Raw genomic sequence first — 22374 nt, forward strand, 5'->3', positions numbered from 1 at the left:
AGCGCAGGTCAGTGTTGATGGGTCATTAGGGGAACAAATGTCAACAGCTGCTGCAGGAATATGAGCTCAAAGCTGCTGTTTCAGCAGCAGAATGTTACTTTAAGCTAATTAGTTTTACTGTACAGAGGGAGCGAGCTTCCCTTGAACAGACAATTAACTGCGATTGGCCACGGGCTCCGGATCTGTAGGGTTGCATGGGTCTGCTCTTGTTCGTCTGTGATGTGCATGGAAGGGGGTGAGGGGGGTGAGGGGATGAGACAATTTCACCCCCCTGCAATGGGCTGACACACAACCTTTACCAATATTTGGAAGTGTGTGTGTGATGTCACCCAGCTGTCTCCGTGCACTCCTGGGAGGCCGGGCTCCAACTGATCATCTGCTAACCCAGGCAGGGGGAGGCAATAGCTGCATCAGTGCTTGTGTGTGCAGTGGAGCCAGAAGCTGAAAATCATAGTTCAGTCGCTCGTGCCACGATGTGTGTGGCAAACAATGAGCTGGTCGCAAAAGTAAAGCGAAGGACAGACATGTTTGGCAACATCATCCAGGTTAAGCATTCAAAACAAATACAAATAATCAATACAATCAAACGTCTTAACTTTGTTGGTACTCTCTCTCTCAATATGTTTAGTGACTACACTGGCAGCTTGGCTAGAACCCACTCCCCCCCACATACTTATTTTGCTCCTTCAAAATGTCATGTTGGCTTTAGTCGGAATGGAGTGCTATCCCTCCCGGATTCATCTGGTGGCACTGTTTCCACAGACAAGTACCCAGGCTAATGTTTGTACAGGCAAGGGAGGCCAATTCAGACCAAAGTTTCAGACAAAGAGCACAGTAAAGCAGAAATTAGCAGGTATGTGCTTACACTTCATGGTCCTGCATTTCCTGCAAAATTAAGGCACATTATAAACAGAGAGGAAAGGTATATAGAATATTCTACAAATACATCTCTATTTCATTTACTCTCCTGTGCTGAAGCCTTGATGAAAAACCTTGCGAGTATGTTGAGTGTATACTGTATACTCTGTGTTCAATGTATAGGACAGTGCATTAGGCAAAAACACACAAACATACACACACACACACACACACACACACACTCTGCTACACTTGGAATAGACACTTCTCGTTAACTTCAAACAATACATTTATGTTCCCTTATTGTTTTTTAAGCTAATTCAGAAAATTTAAGGAATTGTACAGAACCTTTCTGAAATGAGGAAACGATTGATGAAATTGGTCAATCTTCCCCTAGCTTTTCGGGATTTGATTAATACTGTTTTGAGACCAACTCTTGGGGAATGCCAATGCAATATTTTCCGGTGTAATGCCAACTTCCTTTTAAATCCCTGAGACCACAGGCAATGTCTGCAATGTCATTAAGACACACACACATACACACATACACACACACACACACACACACACACACATCATATATCACAATTGTTACATTCCATTGCATGTCATGGGATTACCAAAAAGCATACATACCCAAAATCAGTTTCATTATTGCAGAATGTTATCCATTATTGCAACACAAACTGACTGACCCACAGCCACTCCTGTTTCACAACACATCTGTCATCACATCCTCCTTGCTAGATTTACTCAGAGTTCAGACTGGACAGACAGTCGACCAGAAACATCCACATTCCCATCCACTCCATATAAGGAGTTTTCATTCACCACACGCAACAGCTGCACTGTTCACAGACCTGGACCTGGAGAGCCATGTGCGTGTATATGGGTGTGTGTGTGTGTGTGTGTGTGTGTGTGAGAGTGTGTGTGTGAGAGAGAGAGAGAGAGAGAGTTTAATCTGAAAACCTTCAGTTCTTCAGGCAACTTTGTTGAGCCAAAAGGCTTGCTCATAAAGCACTCATATGTTAACTATTGCATGATCCTGTTGGTTTGTGAATGCTGGAAATACATCTGGTAAAATACAGTAAATATGATAACTACATATTTCAGTAAGTAAGTAAGGCAAGTAAGCTGTAAATAAATAAATAGAGTCCTATTCTAAGTATCCCATTTCCTCTTCTCTCTCTCACTACATTTCTTTCACTTCTTTAACTGAGAAATGGAAAAAGGACTTTGATCTCATGACTGGACAACCCCTTTACGAAGGTTCTCCCAATGCTGTCCGCCAACCCAGCCCAGCCCTCGGCCACACATAGTCTGGTGCCCTACACAGCTCCCCCGATTCCCCAAAGCAAAAATACTCCGCACGATCCTTCACCACAACTAAATATGGATGTTTTTTTTTTTTTTTTTTTTTAGAATCGGTTATTTCCTGCTGCAGTGTATTAAAACACACTTCCCTACCCACAGAGCTGCTTTACGCAGAACCGCGTAAAGTTGTCCTGAGCACTCTTGTGAGCAGGAGTTCCTGTTTCCATGGTGTAAGAGTAGGCCGTCTTTTCTTTTTGCGGAAGTCAGAGGCCGTTGCTGTTACTCATCATCTTCTGTACCAGAGCGCACTTGGCTGGGGCTGCATCAGAGCAGCACAGTGCGCCCTCACTCACAGGCCCCAGGCTCCCACCGGTGGCGCACATACACCCATACAGACAGACCAGACACTGACTGACAGGTACAGCTCAGCAAGCGGGAAGACTGGGTGACCACACAGCAGAGCTTCGCCACACCCCTGTCCTCTTGGAAAGAGACATAATTCGCTCCACGGGTCTTTGCAAACACTTGCTGGGACAGGGGAACCACTTCTACTATCATCCTACAGCAGGTAAGTCACTATTAGCAGGTGAGGAGCCTGCAGTTTTGGGTACTTAAGGCAGTTTCTCATTGGCAAAGCTGCTCACCATGTTGAACGCTTTCCTGTCACCAACGCCACTGTTCCTCAAATGTTCTGATGTTCGACAGGGTTTATAGATGTCCCTAAACCATTGGTTCTTTAACTAATTAAAATCAGAAATGAAAACCAGAAATGTTCTAGCCCTCGGTGGCCGAGATCTGCAGAATGGTGGTGCGCAGTGCACATTATGCTGTTTGATGGATTCTCTCTCGGGGATGGGGTTGCCGGAGGGGGCGTATATTTTTTTGGCTCCAGGTAGGTTTGAAGTTTGCCTCTCGTTCTGGGTCGTGCTGCTCTGGTACAGCTGTGTGGATGACTGGTTGTTGTTGTTAGTGTTGTTCACTCTATTGTCTTTTCCACTCCCCCCCACCCAGCATCGTTGTCGTACCACTGGAAACGCCATGCTGGCAGAGGCCTTCATCAGGGTCAAAGCTTATCAGGAGGGCTGCTATGGCACTGCCACCGTGACTGTCCACCCCCATGCCCACTCCCACCACCGGCAGAGCAGCAGGAGGGAGCTCTGGAAAGAGGACTCCACATTCATCGAGCTCGGCGAGGGTAAGCACTGGGCCCGAGGACTTGAGAGGGGGTTTGCATGGGGTTAGCTTTCAATGTATTTATTTATGTATTTATTTATTTATTACTATGGACAGCACAACCAAAACCAATAGGATTGTTGTCCAGGCTGTGCTCCACCCTATAACAAATTTAAATGAGCAGCCCTGAACTTATAGGCAGTATGCACGTGACACAACAGCAAACTAAACTGCGGTATCTGGTGAGAGCCCAGGCTTGTGCACCCTGCAGGGCCTTGTTAAACGAGGCAAACTCAGTTCCGTATGTTCACTTACAAATAATTAACTTCAGGAAATAAACCAATGGCAATCTATCTGTGACAACATAATTCCCCGGAGAAATAAATATATTTACAGATTAAAAGTGTTGTTCAGAAGCTTTTATAGGCTTATTACTGTGTTGTGCATTGACAGTTGCAGGTTCTATGCAACTCACCCACACCTGTGTCCAGGCTGTGCCGCCTCACTCGTCTCTGTCCTCCAGGGGGCCTGTTTACTACAGAGCGACTGAGTCCATTCACTGCTGTCACTCATACATACATCACTATGGTAAAGCATAGTATACTGCAGTAAGGCACACTCAAAATATGACATGGATCCTTCAACTGTGGTAAAAACAAGGCACTGTAAAATCAAGGTGATTAGGTGCAGAGCATGGGAGAAACAAGGTTAAGAGCACTAAATGACCCTGCATATTCACTGCGGTACAAATCTTGTGTGTGCGGTGAAATCTTGCGGTGTGAAATCCTCCTCAGCAAGGCTTCTTCTCAGCATAAGCTGCTAGGATAGAGAATATTTAAGTATTTAAGATCTGATCAATCAGTACCTGTCAACAACAATCTCCAAAATAAAAAATAAAAAATAATGGACAATTGGAATTTATAATAATATACTTGATTGTACAATTCAGGCTGGGGGCAATGCCCTGAATGTTCAATCAGCTGGCTCAGTTCCTTTCTGTTGTGACTGTGTAGAATGGAAACTGATCATGCTTTGCTTTCTCTGGTCAGAGATGCAGGAGGAGACCAAGCCGGCACGGGGGTCACGGCAGCCAGCTCTGCCACAGAGCAGTGAGGCTCGGCCCATCCAGGGCAGAGAGCCACAGGAGCACATGGGGCTGGAGCTGTATCGCTCCTGGGGCTGCACCAGCATCTGCAAAGACTACCCTGACCTGCAAATCGGGGGTGACCACATCGGGGACAGGAGCTCTGCACACTCGGGACTGTACGTTGCGCAGATGGACAGCAAGACCCACCTGGGGCCTGTGCTGCAATCCGGAGACCTGGATCTGGGGCTGGAGGCACTGCAGCCTGGGCCTCAGCTCCAGGGTTGGGGGGAACAGGGCAAGGCCGGGAGGCTGTGTGAGGCTGGGGGGCTGGGGGAGTCAGGGTCTGATGATGGCTACCTGGTGATGGACAGCAGCATCAGCCTGCACAGGGAGCCACTCTCCAACTCCATGCTCAACAGCTACCTGGAGAACAAGCTTCTGGAGGTATACAAGCAGTACCTGCAAGACAGCCTGGTCAAGTGCGGCTCTCCGAGTCGTGCACTGCCCACCTCCTTCATCCAGGACAATGTCCAGCAGCTCAGCCAGCAGCTGTCCCAGGAGCAGGGCCTTGATGTGCCCCGGGCACGCAGCATCGTCATCAACTATCTGAGTGGGCTCCACGGCAGCTGTGGCTCCCACTTCAGCTCCCCCGTGCTGCGCATCTCCAATGCCGAGCAGAGGAAGTTCCTGGAGCCCCCCAAGAGGAAGGCCTCCCCCACCACCACCACTGCTGCCACACCTGCTGTTGCCCCTGCTCTGTAGGGCTGGCAGGGAGTGAAGTGTGCTTCTGCTGCATCCTGTTTGCACTTCAGTTGTTAAAACTTGATTAATGTAATGCTTTCCCTTTTTAAGTTTTAACAATATAAATTATTATATTTTTGAGACCATTAAAAAAGGGTCCCTTAAGTTCTTCATTTGTGCCTGCGCTTGTATGTGTTTTCTTTTAGAGAAGAATATTAGCAGTGTTCTTAGACGGGCAACCAGTGCGGTTCTTCCAGTGCGCTCTGGTCGTCTCACGGAAGCTTTCTGGTGGCCTCCTTATTAAAACAGTACACTGTGTACTGTACACTGTATGTCTCCAAGGACAGTTTAAACAGAACCAGCAGCCAGATTGTAAGCCTCAGGTCTGTATCTGTTCCGTTTTTCTCGACAAACAGGTTTTAAAAATAAACCTGTGAGCACAGTGGTGTGACTGTATCTGAGACACATTCTGTGTGTTTTTAAAGATCGGCGCTGCACCCGCCGCACTTCATCTGCAGTGACCTGGTCACTGCGCTGGGACCACTGGGCTGCAGGTGCCAGGCATGGAACCTGTACATCGATGCAATTCCGTTGTTCATCTGACAATAAGATCAATGAAACACACACAACCAACTTACTAATCAATTCACCAATTATTTTATTCAATTAAAATTAATTACTCCACATAACATACTAGAATGTCATATTTTAAAGTTTTCCAAGTCAGGTAAAACCATCTTTCATCCTGTGACTGATATGTAAATACGTGTTTTTCTTTTTGTGTTCTAAACCTACATTGTATTTCTAATTATTGTAAGTAAGTATATTAGTAGTTGGTGAAGTCCTTCTGTGTGCTACAGGATCAGGCTGGCATTGTAGCAGGCAGATCCTGGGGTTCTGAGGGAATCATGGGTTTCCTCAGCAGGTCAGGTCCTGCTTTTTTGCAGTTATTAATAATTTCGCTCATCACCATGAATGCTCAGCACAATATCCATTCTCGTCTGCTACAGAGGTGCAGGTGTGCAGCTTTGGCCTGAACCAAAGGCCAAAAAAGATCGAAACTATGATGTGTTTTGTTTATTTACCCTCTGCTACAAATGCTGTCAAATCCATGTACTGCAAGCACACAGCTAAACCGGAATCAACCCCCCCACACACAGAGAAAGAGGAACTGCCACTTTTAAAAGTGCTACTTCTATTTAAAAACTATTTCCCCTCCTTCATGACATGAATTGACAGCAGTCTTGTTTTTTAATATAACAGTAGCAGCCACTTCAGCACTGGGCCTGCAGCTCTGCCTCACATGAAGACTGGATAAAAACAGAGCAAAACTCCACTGACCTGGCTTGTACAGGTTTCAGTCACAATGTCAACTCTGAGCTCCAGAACTCAGAAACTTCAGATGCATCCTGGCCCACACACAGCTGGCAGAGGAAGATGCAGTTGAAGGTCGCCACCTGCTGTGGTGCCTTGGTATTGCTTGTGGAAATGCTTGTGCATGTAACACAGGAGTGTCCTGGAAGGTTAAACAGTTCACAATACTGTAGATGTATTCAGTGTTCAAAACAGTCATGATCCTAAAATAAAACTTCTCCTTTTAAAAGTTTACTTTCTCTGAAGGATTGTTGACCAGGGTTGGGGGTGGTTATGGGGGGGTGTACTCTGGCACTATACCCCTGGTACTGTCTATGATCACATCTGAGTCTTCATGGTGATTGTAATAATGCTGTAGCTCTGATGTGACTCACAGCCCAGACTCCTGAATGTGCTGCTCAGCGCTGGACAGCCTTAGACCTGCAGGGTTTCTCAGTCTCTTTCATATAAATGTCCAACTGCTCAGCAGCTGGACACAGTGATGATCAGTTCAGCAATACAATGACATCATAAAGTTATTGAAAAGCTTGGATTGGAGGAGAAAAAACAGAAAACCCTGTACTGCACTGTACTGTACTGTAGTGTAATGCACTGTACAGTAATGTGGTCCTCCAGGACCAGGGATGCTCACCCCTGAGATGCCTTCTCTGTGTGTCTATTTATTTATAATCTCTCCTGCAACACCATACCTGCATGCCCTGTGCAGGCCAGAGATGCACAGTAAGGAGGGTTTCCCCATGGTCACTGACATTATCTGCTTCTCTTCAGCCCTCTTCGGGAGGCCAGCATGCCTGGCTGGCTGGGGGCTCTCCTGTTTCTCCCAGGTCTCTCTCAGACCTGGAGGGCAAGATCAGGTCATGAATCCTCACCCTGTATCGGCTTGTTATAGACAAACAGTCAAACATTGATCACAGAGCATTAAGTATTTGTGCATATATGGTATACAGACACACAAACTATATATCTGTACATACAAAGAAACATACAAAATATTGAATTCAATTACATAATAAGCTTTGAATAAGTATTTGAAGCATACATATGCATCTTGAAGCACCTAGCTTTCCCTTGGTCTGATGCAAAAAAACCTGTTCCTTCTAAAAACAAAACCCAAAACAAAAAGCACCAAAAATCCCCAACAAAAAACAGAACCAATACAAGAACACAGAGCTGGAGAGCACAGAGCACGTTCACATAACTGAGAGCCACTGCCATTTGTCCCGGGTGAAGCTCAGAACACTGAAAAAAACACAGCACTTATCACCAGGGGTCAGGAGTCCAGGGTTTTTAATAGCCCGATACTGCACTGTGCTGTCAATACAAACAGCCTGCTCAGAGATTCCAGTGCACATTAAGCTTTGAGTGCATCAATTATCCCAACTCAGCTAGACACGCTGGGGAGCCGGCTCCCTGCAGGGGTGTGGTGGAGAGACAGGCAGATATAGTGAGCCAGTGCAGCTCTGCTCACTGTCCTGCCCACCCCTGCACTGCGCCCTGCCCAGTCTCTCCCAGCCCAGCCAGCAGAGATGCAGGCTTTCTGGACTCTCACTCTCCTGACCTACCTCTGCCAGGCAGCTCTGACGCTTTCCCTTGCCCAGGACCCCCGCCTCTCTCCCATCAATGTCAGCAGCAGCCATGCCCCCTCCGTGCATGAGGAAGAGCACCCTGTCTCCAGAAGGCTGAGGGTCTTCAGTGTGGATTATCACCATGTGCGGGCTCCTTTTGAAATAGGGCTCTGGATCACTCTGGCCTCTCTGGCTAAACTAGGTAAGTGATTGTTTGTCCATTTGAATGCCTCATTTAGTGTCTTTACAGGATGAGAATAACATAACATAAATAGAAATGGAAGTAATGGAAGACAAGACAAAATAAAAATATGAATGTATTAATGCAATTGTGAAGTTTTGTGAAATACTGCATTTTTTTACTGGGCCCCCTGAAAAACTGCATTGTAATCAAAATGGAGCTAATGACTATAATATTTCAATAACACTGTGGAAGTGCTGTATTACTTTTAAAAACAAAAACATTTACAAAGACTTTGTGTAATAGTGTGTATATCCTGTGTAGCTTTGTGGCAATGCATGTCGGTTATCATTTGATTGTTCCCACTGCCTCACAGAATGCATAACATTTATCCCCTGTCTGTCTCCATTGCCCACTCTCATTTGTGTCATCTCCCTTGCTCCCCCTGTGCCCTGGGTCAGGGTTCCACTGGTCCGGCCGCGTGCCAGCAGTGGTACCTGAGAGCTGCCTGCTAATCATGGTGGGCCTTTTGGTGGGTGGTATCATCTATGGGGTGTGGCACATGGCCCCGCCTGTGCTGAGCGCCGACACCTTCTTCCTGTACCTGCTGCCACCCATCGTCTTGGACGCTGGCTACTTCCTGCCCAGCCGGCTGTTCTTCGAGAACCTGGGCACCATCCTGTGGTACGCGGTGCTGGGCACGCTGTGGAATGTGCTTGGCATCGGGCTGTCACTGTACGGGGTGTGCCAGGCAGGGCCCTGGGAGCTGGCGGACCTGTCGCTGTTGCACTGCCTGCTGTTCAGCAGCCTGATCGCAGCTGTGGACCCCGTGGCCGTGCTGTCCGTGTTCGAGGAGATCCACGTCAATGAGCAACTGCACATCCTGGTGTTCGGGGAGTCGCTGCTCAATGATGCTGTCACTGTGGTGCGTGGGGGTGCGTGGGGGTGGAGTGGGTTGTTGGGGGTTCTGCTGCTGGGGCCTGACTTCCCTGAATGGGGCCTGGAGGTGAATTTTGTGGCTATTTCATTCCCTGGTGTGGAACATAAGGAGTCGCATGCTTGCAGATCAATAAATATGACTAATAGAATTGCGGAGTCAGATTTTGCAAAGCTCTGGACTGGGGGCCAACTCAGCTTTCATCTGGAGGTACAGAACCGGCACAGAGCGAACCATCCTTAATAACAATGCAATGATTACATCAGGCTAAATCTAACCATTATTTGCGAAACACAGTGCAGAATGAGCATTGGAACTAGTCCTCCATCTTCACACTGATGTCTTGGGATCGGTGGGATGTTTACAGTGCGGAGCGCAGAGTGAAGGGAGCAGGGGCAGAGGATGTGGTTGGCATTAGACAGGGGGTTGCAGAGCTGGGCCCAGTGCAGTCATGTCATTTCTCTCTCTCTCTCACTCTCTCTACATACATATATATATATGTATCTTTGTCTCTCTACATCTCTCTTCCTATGTCCCTCCACCTCTCACTCTGTCTCTCTCTTCCTCTGTGCCTCTCTTTCTCACTTGTCTCTCTCTTCCTCTGTGTCTCCCCATTTCTCTCTATCTCCACCTCAGGTCCTGTACAAATTGTTCGAGTCGTTCCTGCGGATGTCATCGGTGTCGGGGGTAGACGTGGCCGTGGGGGCATGCCAGTTCGTGGTGGTAGGGGTGGGGGGTGTGTGCGTGGGGCTGGTGCTTGGGCTGCTTGCTGCCCTCACCACGCGCTTCACCGCCAGGGCCCAGGTCATCGCACCGCTCTTCGTCTTCCTCTACAGCTACCTGTCCTACCTCACCTCAGAGATATTCCACTTCTCCGGGATCATGGCGTGGGTTGCTTCAGGAGCAGGCGCACACGTACACATGCACAGATTATTGACTCTCTCTTAAACACACACACACACACATTGTGACTCTCTCTCAAACACACACTCACACACACACACACACACATACACACACACACACACACACACACACACACACACACACACACACACAGTAGTCCTTCACACACAAATGACGAAAAGTCTTTTACACAAATGCTCTCTCTCTCTCACACAAACACACACACGCACACAGTCATTTCCTCACATGAGAACATTCAAGCACTCATTCACACACACTCACATACATGTAAACAGTAGTCCTTCACTCACCAAGGATGAAAAGTCACGCTCACACACACATACACACACACACACTCCGATTTCCACACTCAGGTACAGCGTGGATGACAACCGTGGGAAATAAAGACAGGCACCTCATTCACAAGACAAGAGCTCACTGACAACAGAACACGTTGAAAACGGGGGCGAGACGCAGGCTTAAAATTATAAATTATCAAAGCTGACTGTCTCCACTGTGCAGACCTGTACTTTTCCATGTTAATAACTTTTTTATCTCAGCCCCTATTCCAATCTGAAGATAAGGCCTCAGAAGCTGGAGAAGAGGCAACCACAATTTTCTTTATATATATATATTTTGTTTTGTTGTTGTTCTTTTCTTTGAGCCTGTAGGTTCTTTATTAATCATTTTTAAGCCTTTTACTGTTAATTTCATCAACATATATTGTGAGTTCTGGTCCATTTCTTGTTCACTGACTCAGCTTTGTTAATACAATTGCACCCAGACAAAATAGGTCGGTAGGGGTGAAAATGGTTTACAGACAGAACCTTTCAACTGGTGCCTCTCCCTCTGTGTTTATTTGTTTGTGTGTGTATGTGTGTGTGCATCTCAGGATCATCACCTGTGCCGTGACCATGAAGCAGTACGTGGAGGCCAACGCATCCCAGAAGTCCAACACCACCATCAAGTACTTCCTGAAGATGTGGAGCAGCGTGAGCGAGACGTTGATCTTCATCTTCCTGGGCGTGTCCACCATCCAGGATGTTCACATGTGGAACTGGGCCTTTGTCTCCTTCACACTCTTCTTCTGCCTCTTCTGGAGAGCTCTAGGCACGTGGGCACACACACACACACACACACACACACACACACACACACACATGCTCAGGCAGACAGACACATTCCCAGATACGCAGCACTACAGAGAAACACAGACATGAGGACACACACCCGGAGCCAAACATACACAGACACACACACTTGTGATATGTGAATGAACATTGTTGGTGTTGGTGTTGTTGGCACAGGAACCACTGCTAAATACTAATGTACACTGAGTATTATTATGGTGCCAGCAGGGCTTGAGGTTAAGACGTTTTGGGGTTCAGTTTGCAAATGCTAAAACACATTGAAAGTGCCTGAGTAAATAGCAGTCCTGTCAGCAAGGACTGACTGAGTGACTGACATTGCTCTTCTCAGGCGTACTCTTCCTGACTGCCATGGTGAACCGCCTGCGCAGGAACGCCATCACCTTCAAGGACCAGTTCATCATCGCCTACGGTGGCTTGCGAGGGGCCATCTGCTTCTCCCTTGTGTTCCTGATTGACGACTTCCCCAAGAAGAAGCTGTTCATCACCACCACCATCGTGGTGATCATGTTCACCGTGTTTGTGCAGGTACAGCCCCCCCAACACACATACATACAGCCCCACCACCCTCTCTCTCAATCCCACACACTCACACACACACACTTACACGCACATTCACTGACAGACACATACACAGCAGGAACAGACGCAGACCTGCAGTCAGGTGCTGTGAAAGGCAGACAGCTTGATTTTCCACTGGGTGAAACCCATGAGAGAGCAGAGTCCTGCAGATCTGCTCCTGGAGAGCACTGTGTGGTACTGCACCGGCTGAACCATGACCTCTCCAGGACCAGGGCCGTGGGACCCTGCTCTCTCACAAGTGCCATTGATGGTCAGCCCCAGTGGAGCTTAAGGGATTAATAACACAATCACCCCCACTTCTCCCATTTGCTGAGGCCTCCAGTAAGACATTCCTAACAAGGAATCGTGTTAATAGTAAAACTGGTGCAATTTATGAGCAAATCAAATGTTCTTGTAAAATTGCCAAAGCATTACTGTTCCACCTACCAGCAGAAGGGCGAAGCTCCTGAATGCATCTTTCAATAACTTTACTATTTTCCTCACAGCAAACACAAGCCATTTTTAATAAGTTGTGTCTGGCCTTCGTTTTTTCTTTTCTTTGACATTACACACAGATTTTTTTGCGTGTTAAAATGTTATGCCCTCATTTGCATGCTGTTTTTAGATGCTTGAACGATTTTAACAGACCCGTCATGCTGTAAGAGCCTGTAAATTAAAAGCAATTTCACCATTAGCACGTTTCCCTGTAATCTTAGAGATGCAGTAAAAAACTTTGCCACTCTGGCTTGATAATATGGGGATTCGTCGGCCAGCCCAGGCCTCTTAGGATGTACATTGAATCAGGAGTAACCCGATGGTATTCTGTAGCAAAGCGAACATGAACGTAAGCCCCTGCAATTAAAGAAAATTAAGTTGCTTAATTGACCTCATGAGGTGGGTTTAATGAAACCTCTGACTGCTCTCACTGCAAATATGTGCACACAGCAACGCAATTTCTTGTCTGTTTTCTGTGCCTGTATGATCATATTTTGGGTTTAATTTGTTAAAGGCATTTTAAAATCTGCTTTATGCAACATGTACATAGATGGTTATATAAATTTGAGCTTCCAGAGTTGCTTGACTGTATTTTAAAATCAACTGGCAGAAACACCAGCTTTGGGAAGGTGTGGCTTGAAGGGGCAACTTTTAATTGTGTTCAAAACAAAGCGCTTAAATTAAACATCTGCCCATTTCCGTTCTGTCCCACTATCACTCCACTCATCTGAAATTAACAGACCCTGCTAATGTCACTGTGTGTGAAATCTAATAAAGCAGTAACCAGCCAAGGTCCTGGAAATCCCCTAGATATTGATATACACATATTAATTCAGCTGCACTGTCCATTACTAGCCTGGTTGCACTGTATCCCTGCTTGTCAAGATACCCATGACTCACTAATTGGGACACCTTGAGGCCAGGCCCTGCAGGACATGTGAGGTGGAGAGACAGGCGTTGTGTGACATTCAGAGAGAGATAGCTCTGATATTCTTGCTGCTGTCACAGGGGATGACCATCAAGCCGCTGGTAGAGCTGCTGGAGGTGAAGAGGAGGAAGAAGGCCATCCCCACAGTCAGCGAAGAGATCCACAGCAGGGTGGGTGAGAGGCCCTGGGGCTGCTCTTGGCAATGTGTTGGAGGGGGCGCCGTCAACTACATTGTACAGCTGTGCAACACACCTTTAGAGACAGACATATCTCTAGAAAACAGGAGACACTTCTTCACACAGAGAGTTGTCACAATCTGGAACAAACTCCCCAGTGATGTGGTTGAAGATGAAAATTTGGGAACATTAAAAAATAGACTGGATAGGATCCAAACGAGCACGATGGATCGAATGGCCTCCTCTCATTTGTAAACTTTCTTATGTTCTTATGTTGTTATATGTATAACTAAGAGAACCGCTTTAGAGTGTGTGTGGGGAGGGGGGGGACCCCACTGCATGAAAGATACAGGCTATGATACCAATCCACTATCACACCTTTTACACTATATTCTGAATACAATACAAAATCAATGTCATTTCGAATCATACATGACACCCCAACCCCATCATATGACTCCTCCTGCCTGCAGCTTTCATAAGGAAATGGCTGTGCAGTAATAGCCAGCACCCCAAATAAGCACCCCACCTTTGGCATTGTTATTGACCAGTGGTGGACTGTACCTCTGCTGCTTTGTCCACAGCTGCTGAACTACCTATTGGCAGGCATAGAGGATATCACGGGGTGCTGTGGGGAGCACTACTGGAAAGACAGGTAAGGGGGTATACAATAGGGACACAGGAACATTGCTGGCATGGGAGGCAAACTGACAAGGGGGCATGAAAACTCCAGTGCTTTTCTCAATTTTTTGCGAGGAGGGGAGGCAACCATTATGCCTGGGCCTCACGCCCTGGGACCCCAGAAGTTTATTTTCTCCTATAACAGTCTCTTATATCCTAGAGGAGATTTTGGTTTTCGTTTCCTTTTTCTGTGGGAATCACCCTTTCAGTGGGAGCATGTTGGGGAGCTAAACTAAAAACACATTAAACTGAACTGAACTGAAGTGAAGGTAGATTTTTTATTTGATCTCTATGCCATCGTACCTGTGTGTCTTCGTCAGGTTTGAACATTTCAACAGCAAGTACCTGAAGAGGCTGCTGATCCGGGATGATAAGCAGCCACAGTCCAGTATTGTGCTGGTGTATCAGCAGCTGGAGAGACAGGATGCCCTGGGGCCAGAGGGACAGGAGGGGCCAGGGGGCCGGGACAGCACCAAGCCAGCGTGAGCAGAGCTGCAGGCACAGCGCCACACAGCACAGCCTGTCCCCAAGTTGTCACAACATTGCTCCTGCCCTGTGCTAACAACTCACCATCATTGTCAGTAAACACAACACTAATAATGTAGATAGTTCTCTGCTAAAAAATCTGACAGAAAGAAGTAAAACTAGAGAGCTCACACACCAGACCAACACAAACTGTACCCCAGGTCACACAGAGGTCAGGCTATACCTACTGTTCTTCCTCTCCCTCTTCCTGTTGTTGTGGTCACTGCTAGTTTTATTTTGTTGGCAGAGGAGGAGCCCCACCCACCAACAGACCACTCCTCCCAGAGGAAATGGAGATTATTAGGAGGCTGCTGTCCAGAAACCTGTACAACTTCAGAAACAAGGTGCACACTGAGAAACAGAGAGGGCCCGGAGAGGGGGCGAGGGAGGGCCAGTGAGGGAGGGAGGACAGCAGGGGTCGAGGAGGGAGGGAGATAGAAAGATGGGGACTTGGATGGGGAGATGAAGAGGGATAAGAGAGAGAGGATGGGAGGGAAGGTGGGAATGGGAGCGATGGAGACATGAGCAAAGAGATGAAGGGAACACAGAAGGGGAAAGTACAGAACTAAGCAGGGGTGTCCTTTTCTGGCCAGCAGACGCCAGCATACAGTAGACACACCCTGCACCCTGACATCACCGCTGACCAGCCCAGCAGGCCCAACATGAGGAGACATCACAGCCTGGGGGCCAGTGTCCTGAGGACTGACACACAGGTACAAATCAACACACACATCCCCTTTCCACATATTATACAGTATATCATATAAATTATACCATCTGGCCCGGGTTCTTTGAATGCACTGGGAGTTGTCTGTTCTGGATGATGGTGGTTGCTGTTTCCTTCCACAGAGTGACCACGGTGGATATTCTGACGGGCAGTTAGATAGAGGACTGAGCAGATCTCTCACAGGTATGTCCAGGTGCAGTTCTCCCCAGGTCCCCTCTCTCTATCTGACCTTCTGCTTCTGTAATCCGAAAGTCAGCGGTGCCTTCTCCATTCAGATGCTTAGTTCTTAAAATGAAGTTAAAAATACAAATGTTTTTGTTGTTAATGGATTTAGTATTTTTTAGAGTCCACTTATGTGTTGTGGACTCTAGTAATACTTGCCAACCCTAGTTTCTCTCTCTTTCTCTCTCTCTCTCTCTCTCCATTTCTGCACAGTGGACGTTAGTAACAGGCCTGTCTCCATGCAGGCCTGTGTCCCTGCTCTGTGTGCCCCTGCAGAGCAGAGAGGAAACGGGCTGAGGTCTCCCAGCGAGGGGTGGCTGGAGAGCAGAGCCACCGGGGCCCTGACTCTAAACTTCGCAAGAGCCAGAAGCCAGGACAGACCCCCCAAAAAACTCAGCTTCTCATTGGAAAATGAGAGGAAGAAGTAGCCACAGAACTATTGCCTCCCCTCTAGTTGCCTCTGATGAAGCCTGAGATGAGAACTTCAGCAACGGTGCCACAGCTGCTTCACAGATACTGGACAGGCACTCAGGCTGGACCAGTTTCCCCCAATAAAGCATTGTCAAAGACCAAATTTTTTCTGATGTTTTGACTTGGCTAATAGGATGTGGTATAAAATACAAGTTATATAGAATATAAATATATAGAAATGTGAAGGATTACCCAGAGGCAGCTGATGGGCAACTGCTGGGGTCTCCCAGGGACACTTGTGGCTTGAGGGAACTGAAAGTGACAGAACCTTGACCTTGTCAGCTGTGCCTGATGGCCAGGGAGGACACAGCGGTGTGTCTAGTTAAGTGGGGATGGTGTCTGGATAACCTTTCTTGGATGGTCTTGACTCTGCCCAAATCTTGAGGAGGACAGTGTTTGCTTGCGAAACAGGCCCACTTAACAGGTATAATGGCAGTAGATGCTACTTTGAAAAAGATGCAAACTGTATATATACACTGTATATCTACACACAGAGTGTAACTTTCTCACTGTCGCTTTTACATAATAATGAGATACATAAATCTCAGATAATCAAGTCTTTAAAGTCTTGTAGTCTGGTAGTGCAAATGTTGGATTGAAATATTGAGTCTGGGGGGTTTAGCAAACCATGATAAAACCCTGCTCTCTAGTGGTCATTTTATGTCATCACTAATATTTCTGAAATTAAAAACTGCCACTTTGAGAGCTCTTAAGTTAAAAGATCAGCTACTAACCAAAAACTAAATTACTGAACTAGGCATTGGCAGTGTTCAAAATGTTTATTTTAGCATGAAACTTGAAGATCCCATGACTGAAAACATTTTTTTTTTCATATTTCAGCTAGTACACACTATATGAAATTCCATACCTTTTTAATAACTGTAAATTTATTAGAACCTGAGTACTGTATTCAATTTAAAACTTGTATATTCTTCCCACCCTACCCCCTACTCTCTCTCTCCCCTTCTCTCTGTTTCCCTCCCTCTCTCTCCCCCCCAGTGTCTCGCACCAAAGTGAATAGTGGCAGGAAAAACACATGATGATAGTTGAGGTTAAGTGTTGAAATTATTCTGACACCCCAGGAGGGTGGGATCTATGGGGGTGCAGGGGACAAGGGTGGACCTTTAAGACCATGAATGGAGGAAAAATTAATAAAGCATAGCACAATAACATGGCATATGAAGGTAACCCTCAATCAAACTCTCTTAGCATCTGCGCAGGAGAACAAAGCAAGCTGCATCAATATCGCTCAATTAAGCAAGATCAAAGCGCTGTTGTGAACAGTCATTAATACTGTATTAATCCTGGATATCTGTCACTCAGCTGAAATTATACCCATTATAAACCTTATTCCCTAAGCACTTGTCCTAACCAGTTTTATCCACTAGGTGATGTTACTCAGGTCGATAAAACAGGACCTGTACGGAGTATACTTTGGGGAGTATATTGAGAAATTGTGTGAGGCCCAGCCCAGTGCTGTCTCTCAGTTTCAGGTTACCCTCTGTCTCCTAATCCTCTCCTGCATTACCTCCCTGTAATACATTTTTTAATTTTTTATTTGTGCTAGAATGAGCAGCACTGACACACAGCACAGGTACAGTGCCTTGCGCCATGCTGTACACACACGGGTCAGAGCGGACACCTGGAGCTTGGCCTTGGGCATCATGCTGGGGGGCCTGACTCAGACACTCATGCAGAAGGCTGATATTTTAGTGCAGGTTGTAACAGTTGTGCTGCTTCTGAGGGTATTCATATGAGGCTTCGTGTGGGGCCTTGTGTGAGGCAGAAGTCTTTTAGTCCCAAAAAAGTTAAAGAAAGGCAGCAGTCTGTTCTCTGTCAGAGCCCGGCACCCCCATGTCAGAGCCCAGCCCCACACCCTGCAGCTAGAATGCAGAGAAGGCTAAATATGCAGTTGGTATTTACTGCCTAATTTATTTTCTGCACCCATCACAACTTCACACACAGGGGCTAAGCAGTTGCCATTAATAAATGAAATTGCAAAACTAAGGCACCTCTGGAGTCAAGCCAGACTGGGTTAATTCTTTTGGCGAGCTGGTGTAAACACACACACACACACACACACATAAGGTGTAATCTGGGGAGATCTAATTGCCTTTAAACCACATGAAGGGGTCGGCTTTCTCCCTTGCGAGTTATCTTTGTTCATGGAGTCATCGCCTGCCTCCCAGTCCTGTAAGAAACTCATACCGGCCCAGCCTGCCCCCTGTCCGAGCTGCTGCTAATTCTGAGTCTCAAAATAGCCCCTCGACCGCCACCTCCTCCTCCTCCCCTCCCCTCTGCTCCCCCTGTGCTCTCAGCTCTGGCTGTCCCAGCTCCTCTTTTTACCTCACACAGCTCCACACTTCTTCATCTAGCTTCAGGGACACCATGAAAGCAGGCATTGCCGCATTCGTGGCCGGCGTCGTGGGCACAGCCGGCCTTCTGTGTTTCCTAACCGCGTTTGGAACTGATTACTGGCTCCTGGCCAGCGATAGCTGTGAGGGGAACGAGACGCCACAGCCTGGGAACAACACTGGCACAGCAGGCCCCAGTAATGGCACCAAGGTAAGAGGGCTTCGGGGGATATGGAGGGGGAAGGAGCCCTGCTCTTCTTCCTGGGAAACACTAGAGAGAGAAAAAGTGTCCCAAGTTTACAAAAATGTAACCACTGTACTGTGCTGCTGGCTGTTCTCAGTAGTATTAGTTATTTTCATTGTTTCATGGTCGGACAGAATATTACTTGAAAGATTGAAAGATTTTCCACCCTCTTGAGTGTAATGGGGAAGTTTCATGACTGAGAAATGACATTGAAATCAGCTGAAACTTAATCAGAAATTGAAGGAGAATTTAGGTGACTAGACAAACCTGTTCATTCATAATTTCCATTACGGAGACAAAACGTTTTATTTTTCTCCAAATAACACAATTGTTATGAAATCAAAGAAAATAATGCAATATGTGTGGCAATATGTGCTATTTATGTTTATGTGTAGCTTTTCTCAGGCCTAGGGGCTCATAAAAAAGAGAAGAATAATGCACACAAACCCACGCCCACACACACCTTTTAAAAACGACTACATTTGTGCATAAGGAGGCAATCAACTAAAAACATCAATACTAAATTATGGCACAGATTTCCCTGAGCGTACATTGAAATGTGAGAATCAGTTACAAATCCACAACAGAAAGATTTGACTTTTTGCATTCACTGCCCTGTACTGGCCTGACTCCAGTCTCAGAGCGAGAGAGGAATGGTGTGAAGGCGGGATCCAGTGCTGGGTGATCAGATTTTAATTACAGCACCCCCCAGTGACACACAGACAGTCTTGCTCAACAAGCGTTCTGCATCTCATTAGCGGAAGGTTTTCAATTAAGAAATTGATTTCTTAACACAGACCCAGACGTTGTCAGTGCTTTGCTGTAGTGCAGGGGTGACTAAACACCAAAACATTTCTGGCTCCACTCCACCACGAGGGCGGGTCTTTGGGGGGAAAACCAACATCGTCTCGATTGCAACTGAATGAGCAGATCAAACAGAATCCAATAATCTGAGTGAGTGGGGGTTGCAGCAGTTGTAGCCTTTTGGGAGGGAATTGCAAAAGCAAGGTGTGGCATTGCACTCAAACGCTGTCAACCCCTCCTCTCTCTCTTCCCCTCAAACGGTGAACCAGGAAGTCACTGTGACAAAGACGAACTCCACCCCCTCTCATCGCACCTTCCATCATGAGGGGTTCTTCTGGCGCTGCTGGTTCCGGGAGGGCAGCTCGTCTCACTCCGTCTGGACATTCCTATTCAGTGAGTCCCGCCCCCCCGTCCCCCTTGCTGCCAATCACACTACCCATGATGGGGAAGAGAGGGCAGTAATGGTCAGTCAGACAGACAGAGATTTAGTTTTGTTTAGGTCATAACCTATGGACACACAAACAACCCTTACTGATGATGAATGATTCAGAATGCACACACACACAAACTCATGCACGCAAACTCACTCACAAGGACACACAAAGGCAGTGAGAGACACTCACAGGCCGACAGTTATACAGGCCCTTACCAGTTACTACTGCAGTTTTAGCCGACACTGTGTGTCTAATGCAGCCTTTCCCGTGATCTCCTAGCAAACCAGCCACCCTCCAAGCTGTGTGTTCATGGGTACCTGTTCCCCCTGCCCATTGCCATTGCGCCCGTCCCACATCCCTCCTACGATGCCACTGCAGGTACGGTACACCACATATCTGTGGTTTTAAGAAGTACAGTAAAAAAATAGCAAATGATAATTTCAAGAAAATTTGATAGAAATATATGGTACTTGCAGGGCAGTGCCAAGAGGGAGGGGGGGTAAAGTGCTGTATAATTTAACCTCCCCCACCACCACATCCTCCAGATGACTCTGTCTAGCACCCCAGCCCCCGATAAGTACAAAGCTAAGAACTACCACTGAGAATCACTTACAAATAACAGAAAACAATTATCAAAAAGACGCTGTTTCCCCCTTCAGCATTCCTCAACTCTAAGGATGCTCCAAGACAAGCACCTTGCTGCCCAGGTCAAGGGCAAAGCTGCTGTGGTGTACTGTAGTTAATGCATGCACATTTAATACCAAAGTTACACCTGGGCCCCTCAGCTCTTCTGAAACACACCAGTATTCAGAGGTTGTGATGTCCATATCTAACTAATATGCGTTTGTTCTGCTGCTGCGGCGACATCTCTGCAGTGTTCAGGGGCTTCTGGACAGTGTTCATCGTGCTGGCGATGGCTGCTTGCCTGGCGGGGGGGTTCTTGCTGGTGTGTGCTGTTCCCTTCATCAGTGCCAAGCTCTACAGACTGGGTGGAGCCTTCCTGATCTCTGCCGGTGAGTGTCTCTGTCCTAGGAGTGTCAAGTCTCTGAGTTTGTCACTGCATTGAGCTATCATAATGCAGGCTAGAGATTATAGATATTATTTAAGTTTTAGGCTAATTAACTAACTGATGATTTGGTGATAGTACATTTCACATAGGATACAGATGAAGGCAGAAACATTCTGACGGTTACAGGTAGTGTTACATCTTCTGATTACTATTGTTACTACCTTACTTTAGTTTAAAATACATAGGTTGCATTAGGTTTTGAAAGGCAAAACTGGCACAGAAATAAAAAAAAAGTAATCCAACACTGACTGAGGCCTAGCTTGAGGATGCAGCCTAGGGAGCAAGGTTATTATTTATCTCAATTTAGATTAAAATAGACAGATGTCTGTATCCAGTGCAGAGGAACACTGCTTGTGAACCCCTACTACAGCACAAGTACTAGCCAAGGTACTGAGAGAGAGAGAGAGAGAGAGAGAGAGAGAGAGAGAGAGAGAGAGAGAGAGAGAGAGAGAGAGAGAGAGAGAGAGAGACAAAGGGAACCTGGGACAAGCCAATCAGAAAATAATTTTGCATGCCACCCAGGAAGACAGTGGTCTGGGAGCTGTGTGTTTAAAACAGCATCTCTGATATTGGCTGAATGTTTTTAGTTTTTTAAACTTTGTTCTAAGCTACAAAATAAACTCCAGGTACCTCACAAGCGTGCCCTGGGACCTGGGTCGAGGGAATGGGAGTCTGAGCCAGGTGAAAAGGGCTGTCTCTGCAGTCTGAAGAACAAAAGATTACGAATATCCTCACTAAGGGACAGGCCAACCCAGAGGACAATCTCTGGTTCGAGGAGACAAGGGCCTGAGGAGTTTAAATGGAGAATGTCTGTGTGTCCCGCAGCTGTCCTGTTCCTGTTGCTGGTGTGTCTGTTCGCCCTGTGGAAGGAGGTGGCCGCTGACGTGCCACGCTACATCCTCTTGGAGCGCAGCGAGGCCTGCCACCCCACCACGGTCATCGCGCAATACGGCTGGTCCTTCATGTTTGCTGCTGCTGGAATCCCATTGGTCCTCCTTTCCGGGCTGCTCTTCTATTTCATTGGCCGGTACATCGAGAAGAAAAGATGATAAGCCAATCAGGACAAGAGAGAGAGAACTATGGGGCACCAAATGTAAAACAGCACATACTTTCTTTTCTGTAATTCTTTCTTTTTTGTAATTTTTCACAGATTAAACTTATATCTTGTGTTTCTTTTCCAGATTTAGTAAATACTTAAGCAGTTTTATCCACATTTATAAATATTTCATTGTTTTATTTAGATACTTATAATAAATGCAAAATTTCAGTTTTTTAAAATATTTATCGTTTGATTAAATATTTAACTAAATCCTAAATCTCTGAGTCACAAAATAAATATATAGCTTTTAAATAATTATTTAGTCTAAATCTAAATGTTATAAATAGAAATGTTAAATAT

At 46.5% G+C, this 22374-nt stretch overlaps 3 protein-coding genes across 3 annotated transcripts; all 3 read left to right on the plus strand.

Moving 5' to 3' along the window:
* Window positions 1–2310: 2310 nt before the first annotated feature.
* LOC136760073 (TLR adapter interacting with SLC15A4 on the lysosome) lies at window positions 2311–6781 on the plus strand. The gene is made up of 3 exons (XM_066715319.1): window positions 2311–2740; window positions 3184–3367; window positions 4395–6781. The coding sequence occupies exons 2-3, from the start codon at window positions 3211–3213 to the stop codon at window positions 5192–5194; spliced, it is 957 nt and encodes a 318-aa protein (XP_066571416.1). The 5' UTR covers window positions 2311–2740; window positions 3184–3210; the 3' UTR covers window positions 5195–6781.
* Window positions 6782–8040: 1259 nt separating this feature from the next.
* LOC136760074 (sodium/hydrogen exchanger 2) lies at window positions 8041–16173 on the plus strand. Its single transcript, XM_066715320.1, has 12 exons — window positions 8041–8314; window positions 8755–9218; window positions 9867–10117; window positions 11029–11246; window positions 11616–11812; window positions 13349–13438; window positions 14029–14099; window positions 14446–14607; window positions 14898–14994; window positions 15247–15363; window positions 15500–15560; window positions 15813–16173. The coding sequence occupies exons 1-12, from the start codon at window positions 8074–8076 to the stop codon at window positions 16025–16027; spliced, it is 2184 nt and encodes a 727-aa protein (XP_066571417.1). The 5' UTR covers window positions 8041–8073; the 3' UTR covers window positions 16028–16173.
* A 2209-nt stretch (window positions 16174–18382) lies between these two features.
* Window positions 18383–22144, plus strand: LOC136760075 (transmembrane protein 182-like). The gene is made up of 5 exons (XM_066715321.1): window positions 18383–18635; window positions 19742–19865; window positions 20186–20284; window positions 20782–20919; window positions 21801–22144. The coding sequence occupies exons 1-5, from the start codon at window positions 18459–18461 to the stop codon at window positions 22022–22024; spliced, it is 762 nt and encodes a 253-aa protein (XP_066571418.1). The 5' UTR covers window positions 18383–18458; the 3' UTR covers window positions 22025–22144.
* Window positions 22145–22374: the final 230 nt, after the last annotated feature.

Source organism: Amia ocellicauda, chromosome 10 (assembly GCF_036373705.1).
Source record: "Amia ocellicauda isolate fAmiCal2 chromosome 10, fAmiCal2.hap1, whole genome shotgun sequence".
NCBI classification, from domain to species: Eukaryota; Metazoa; Chordata; class Actinopteri; order Amiiformes; family Amiidae; genus Amia; species Amia ocellicauda.

Excerpts from the sequence above, each read along its gene's own strand:
- LOC136760074 (XM_066715320.1), top strand. The coding sequence starts at position 8,074 with ATGCAGGCTTTCTGGACTCTCACTCTCCTGACCTACCTCTGCCAGGCA. Across the intron at positions 13,439-14,028 it reads GCGAAGAGATCCACAGCAGG|CTGCTGAACTACCTATTGGC; the intron begins GTGGGTGAGAGG and ends CTTTGTCCACAG. Across the intron at positions 14,100-14,445 it reads GAGCACTACTGGAAAGACAG|GTTTGAACATTTCAACAGCA; the intron begins GTAAGGGGGTAT and ends TGTCTTCGTCAG.
- LOC136760075 (XM_066715321.1), top strand. The coding sequence starts at position 18,459 with ATGAAAGCAGGCATTGCCGCATTCGTGGCCGGCGTCGTGGGCACAGCC. Across the intron at positions 20,285-20,781 it reads CTCCTACGATGCCACTGCAG|TGTTCAGGGGCTTCTGGACA; the intron begins GTACGGTACACC and ends ACATCTCTGCAG. Across the intron at positions 20,920-21,800 it reads AGCCTTCCTGATCTCTGCCG|CTGTCCTGTTCCTGTTGCTG; the intron begins GTGAGTGTCTCT and ends TGTGTCCCGCAG.
- LOC136760073 (XM_066715319.1), top strand. The coding sequence starts at position 3,211 with ATGCTGGCAGAGGCCTTCATCAGGGTCAAAGCTTATCAGGAGGGCTGC. Across the intron at positions 3,368-4,394 it reads ATTCATCGAGCTCGGCGAGG|AGATGCAGGAGGAGACCAAG; the intron begins GTAAGCACTGGG and ends TTCTCTGGTCAG.